General features: G+C 32.1%; 1 protein-coding gene across 1 annotated transcript in view; it reads right to left on the reverse strand.

Moving 5' to 3' along the window:
- Nucleotides 1-6,326, reverse strand: part of ADGRB3 (adhesion G protein-coupled receptor B3) — a 779,954-nt gene that overhangs the window by 484,556 nt on the left and 289,072 nt on the right. The window contains 1 exon segment of the mRNA XM_017870735.1: nt 491-601. Within this exon segment, the coding sequence (XP_017726224.1) occupies nt 491-601 (111 nt within the window).

Consider the following 6,326-nt stretch of genomic DNA (forward strand, 5'->3'; position numbering starts at 1 on the left):
CAAATAAAAATTATTAAAATTTTTAAAAGTTTATATTTTCTGTGCATTTTAACAATAATTAATACTTATAAGTAGGACCACACTTGAAAAAATTCAATATATTCAATATTATTAAAATTAAAATCGTTGTCTAAAGTTTCATTTAAAGTTATAATTTTTGAAAGTCTTTTGTCAATCAATTATTGAAGAAATAACTTTGCTGTCTTTCTTTAAAAGTTTAATGATACATTTTAAGTAGTTAATTAGCATAAATGCTATTATGTAAATCTTAAATGTCCCACACTGAAAGCAAAATAATTCTTACATAATTTTTGTGCACTTTTCAATTCACAGCTACTTTATTTATGGACTTTAACTGGTGACAAAAAAAAATGGCTCAAAAAAATATCAGCTCCAAAAACTGACAAATGTGCAGCAAAAGATTATGAAAACATGCAGTGGCTTCATTAAATTAACAACAATAAATATACAAATGTAACTAACGTATTACCAGTTTGTGCCATAAATTTAGCAGCATCAGCTTGTTCCTGAGGGACCCTTTTTTCATGAACAGATCGAGGTCGCTGACTTTTAATTGTATGATCTCCCATCATTCCAAATTCTAGAGACAGAATAAAGGTATATGAAAGCTTGTGTGTAGACATTTCTCACAAATTACATTACTGTCTCATGCAATATGTTCCTACACATACCTAGAAGATAATTATTAAATTCACAGTTCTAAACTTGCTAGGCTAATCTGCTTGGAATATCTCAAAACTCAAGTCAGAAAACCTATAAACATGAACAAGATTTCAAAAAACAATAATAACAGTCAATAAAATGACACATCAGATTTTAGTCAACTTAACAGAGATACTGTACTCTTTTCTGATAATGTTTTGAAGCAATACATAAGAAAAAATACAACCACAGTGTTAACTGTTGTTTTTTTAGACAGAGAATCCTGACTTGGTAGCATCTGCTTCTTTGCTCAACAATGATCACCCCCAGAAGTTTGTCAGCAGTTTCCTTGTTACTAGATTACTCAGTCCTGTAACTTAACTTTTCTAAGGTAAACCCAGTCACTTAACAGACTACCTTTTTTTTTTTTTCCATCCAAAGATGAGGTTGCCCTTGGTGTCTTCAAAGGCTCATGGAATATAGCGGCCTTGGTCATTCTCATTATTCCCTTCCCTGCCCCAATAAATTTCTCCCCCCTTTTCTAATCACATGTAAAGGAATATTTTCTCTTTTAAAGTTATATTTATAAAATTTATTGTTTCCAGCCTTCTGTTATTTGATTATTTGATAGCAGAACTTTCAAGAAAGGCAGAAAAAAAATTATCTGGGAGTAACTCAGGAACAAATGGAAGAAAGAAAAAAAATAGTTGAGTAAAAGAACAGCTTCTATGTAACATATTCTTTTTTTTTTTCTTCTTAGAATTCTGCAAGAGATCTGTGCTTACTGAACTGTGACTGAAAAGTGGTTTTACTAAAATCAGAGCCTAATGTATGAAATAGTTGTTGGTTTTGTCTCATAGGAGTTTAGATAGGGGAAGGGAATACTGAGGGGCAAGAAATTGTGCTGCTATCTTTTATATCAAGAAAATTACTAGGCCCTTAAGACCAGGTGTCTTAAACATGACCAAGATGACTGGGTGAAATGTGTTCCACTGACACTGCAGATAGTGTAATTAAGTAGTGTTATTTTGTAAGCAGTAATTCTACCAATTCTTTTATGTAAGGAGAAAAGACTAGCATACATTTTCATCTGTCCTAGCAAATCTTCACATAAAATTAAACCATGGCATCTGACTGATGTGTCATGAAATTTTTTACAGATAATCTACTCAAAAGAACATCCCCTGAGAAATCCGAGAAATCTAAATGTGTGTTTGTTTTGTCAGGTGAGAAAATATCCAAGGCAGAACATATAAAAGAATAGCTTCTATTTAATATATTTTAAAATTCATTTGCTTAGATTTCGGCAATATCCTACACTGTAGTTATTTCTACTTATCAATAAGAAAATGTCAGTGGGTTTGACCTTGTAAAATCCATCACTATTTTCCACTACTGTCAACATCCTTTCATTCCATTCATTTATGTGTGCTGTAAGTGGTGCCTAAACCATGTTTTGCCAGGCCATAAGAAGTATCTAATCACTCATGTAACGATTTTGGAAATTAATGATTTAGGAAGTTTATATGTAGAATGACTATCCAATATTTTCAAATATTATATGCAATTAGAATGTTTCTGGATATGAAATAGCACCAGAATTTAGTAATAATTTTATCAACAGTATGCTTCACCTTATTTCCTCTTGAATTTGTATTTTAAGTTGTGGGTATGTCTATTGTTTTCAGCATTTATGTCAGAGTATAGGTTTACATAAGTCACCTGGGGCTCTGATGCTCACACTGAGGTAATTTTGGCACTGAGAGGGCAAAGAATGCTGAAAAGATTATTTCATGCCTACAACTTAATTATGTAGTAAATAACTGTATAACCTGTTCTAGCAGAAGGTAATTCTTCAACTCAGTGCCAGCATGATAACAGGCTGAAATCTCTTTTCTAAGGAAAATGGTTTATTTTAACAGAGACTATGATTTCAAATTAAGGAGGTCTGAGTATGTCCGTGGGTCTTGGTCTGTCACCCAGGCTGAAGTGCAATGGTGCAATCATAGCTCAGTATAAACTTGAACGCCTGGACTCAGGTGATCCTCTCCCTTGCCTCAGCCTCCCAAGTAGCTAGGACAACAAGCACCATCCACCGTGCCTAGCTAATTTTAAAGTATTTGTTGTTGTTGTTGTTGTTGTTGTTGTTGTTGTTGTTGTTAGAGCAGGGTATCACTATCTTTCCCAGACTGATCTCAAACTCCTGGCCTCAAGGGATCCTCCCACCGCTGCTTCCCAAATTGTTGGGATTACAGGTAGGAGCTACCTACCATGGCCAGCCTTGGGATGATTTTAAAAGGGGCATATTCAATTTTAACACTTTCTTAAGTTTAAAACAAGTTGAAGTGTTCATTTTTTAAAGAATAGAACAAATTTAAGTAAATCATTTTATATTATCAGTTGGAATGTGATTTACATCTCTTAAAATATGTGTAATGCAAATTTAATTTTAATATCCTACAAATTAAATTTCAATATCTTACACTGTAGTTATTTCTACTTATCAATAATCAATGTTATATGAATACTAGTGCTGATAGTTTATCATAAGTCACAATATTTGCAATAAGAAATTCTTCAATAATTTATGAACTTGATTATAAACTTATTACATAATCAGAAGTTTGAATTGGAATTGTTGATTATGGTTGTCACTATAATGTATCTGAAAAATTATTTTTAAAAAATGAGAATTAATATGAGGTCCTGATATAACTAAATTCCTTATAAGAGAGAAGACATTAAAATTCATTGATTTTTTTCAGATGGGAAAATAACACTATGGTGGTATTTTTTTGAATATTCCACATCCATTGTTCTAGACTTAATTCAAATTTGTAATTGAAATATATAAACTATTGTCTAACCAAGTGTGTTTCTTCTGCCAAAGTTTACGTCCCATGTTTCAAAATAAAAAAATTTCTTTGTTTTAGAATTGCTATTAATAGTAAGATTTAACAGATAACGTTATGGTTCTCTCCATACCTCACAATGGGGTATTTTTAAAACATTTGTGTTGTCTTTCAAGATAGCATTGTCTTCTTCACTTCTAATAAAAATTTAGGCCAATTGGATCATCCAAACTTAGGAAAAATCAATTATTTTTGCTATTATTTTATGTGGTGAAAGTGGGTTGAGGTATACTTTTAGCATAGCAGGCTTTCTGAATAATATAAATTCTTCATGGATGGTTGATTCATATTCAAATGATTCTTAGTTGGCAAAGATAACATATTACATTAGTTACATGAGAAAAAGAACATAACCAAATTAAAAGATGATCTGCTTTGGTGAAAGCAATGAAAAGCAAGTTATGAAATCAAATGAAATAATGTATAGCATAACATTATATATGTACACATGGTACATGGTTTATGAATATACAGGGTTATTTCCTATACCTTTATGTTGATGTTATCAGTGAAGTGGTGGGTAAACAACTATGTTCATGTATAAAACCCAAATGATTAGAGATGACTTCCATGTTTAGGTACATTTTCTCAATCTTTCACTGTGCTTCTTGCTAAAAAGCAATAGGCTCTGGAAGTCACATGCAATCGAAGTTACATGAAAGAAAAATTTTGAAAATAATTTTCTTCAGTACAATTTTATGTCATTTCTTCCCCAATCCAGGAATATGTAAGTAGATCATTAAAAAATAAATAGACTTAAAATTTGACTTTTGATAGTCAATTGTCAGTTATAAAGTTTTTGTCTGGAAATTAACGGTCATCATATGAAATCAAATTCGTTAAAAAGTTAAAACACAAACACATATCTGTTTCTTATTTTACTATGTGTATTTTTAAACATACAGACAAATACATCCATAGATTAAGAGATAAGAGTCATTACTGTAATCTGTCTAGCAATGGAAATACTATTTCACATTGTTAGTTATCTTTTGTTTACATGTCCACAGAAGTCATCCTCATCTATGCCATTATTGCTTCTCAACAAACTTTTGGAGTTATGTACTACTTGCACTGTGTGGTCAAAGTGCACTACTTGTTGTTATGGGATTCGTCAAACCACTGTACCTTTTCTTACATTTTCCTAAACTTAAAACACCTGCATTTCTAGTGATGCCTGCAAGTAAGTCTCTCACCAAGCCCAACTCAAATGGCAGCACCTCCATGAACTGTCTCCTCATTAACCAAACATAACCTCTGCCTTCCTCAACTTCTATTTTTCTTGACTTTGAATTAAAAATGGACTTTCTTTATAATTATTAGATTGTCTTACTCTTTCTAGCAGATTATAAACTTCTAAGGAAAAGGAAGTATTACTTATGAATTTTAAAATCACTTCCTGCTTTGGAAATAACTGAAGTTCAATATTTATTTATCAAACAAATAAACTTTGCATTAAGAATTGTTTCTCCAAAAATGCAAGTTTCTAGATGTCGAGAACCATTTTTTTAAATTGCTTAGTTCAATGGGGAGAAAAATAAAATTTTCTGTGAAGTACTTGAAAATTAGTTATGTATGATTATCATGGTCAAAATTCCTGCTGGCAATAAGGTTATTATCCATAAATATTCAGGTTATTATTTAAAAAATTAAAATACTGCTTCATTTAAAAATTCAATGTTGCCGTCCTGAAACAAAGCTTTTTTTTAAATAAACATTTATTAATTAGTATCTTAGGAACAAAGTTATACAGACGAATCAGAAATGGTTTCTGATATTTTAAAGCTCATAGTTCAAGGAAATCTGTTAAACATGGCCTGATCCTTTGAAATATATAAAGCCATTATAATCAAAATATTATTGAGCTACACTTGAGACTCATTTTTATATCAATTTCTTAAATACTGCAATGTCCTCAACTACAATGACTTGCTAATTTGTCTCCAAAGAGAAAACAAAAATAATCTTTTAATATGTCTCCAAAGAGAAATAGAATTAAATCTTTCAAGCCATACAATTGTACATTGGAACTGATATTTCATTTATCACAATCCAACAAGAAAGAATATTAAAATATGATTTGCTGACAGGAGAAAGATTCCATCATCTGACTGGCTTAAGGTATTGTAGGCAAGTAAGTTCTGTTGAGAAGCAACCATATATTTTCTGAAAAATATTATTAGATTTAATGCCTTATAGGCTCATATTTAGGCAGGAATATAAATTATTAATTTTTTTCATTTAGGAACAGAACCGGCACAGTGACTTTGCATGAAAATTTTTGCTACACACTGTAGTTGGGAGTTTTTTTTGTTTTGTTTTTCTTTTTAGAGACGGAGTTTCGATCTTGCTGCCCAGGCTGGAGTGCAATGGCGCCATCTTCGCTCACCGCAACCTCCGCCTCCCAAGTTCAAGCGATTCTCCTGCCTCAGCCTCCCAAGTAGCTGGGATTACAGGAATACACCACCAAGCCCTGGGAATTTTGTATTTTTTTTTTAGTAGAGACGGGGTTTTTCCGTGTTGGTCAGGCTGGTCTCGAACTCCTGACCTCAGGTGATCCACCCGCCTCGGCCTCCCAAAGTGCTGGGATTACAGGAGTGAGCCATCGCGTCTGGAGATAGTTGGGAGATATTTTGATAGTGAAGAGCAACCCAGATTATCAGGATTTTGGTATCTTTCTAATCTCTAAGAGTTTGCCTTGATTTTAATAGTGTTTAAAAATGTTACCAGATTTAAAAATTGTATTCTCAT

The sequence above is a fragment of the Rhinopithecus bieti genome, unplaced genomic scaffold (assembly GCF_001698545.2).
Source record: "Rhinopithecus bieti isolate Rb0 unplaced genomic scaffold, ASM169854v2 scaffold_5569, whole genome shotgun sequence".
NCBI lineage: Eukaryota > Metazoa > Chordata > Mammalia > Primates > Cercopithecidae > Rhinopithecus > Rhinopithecus bieti.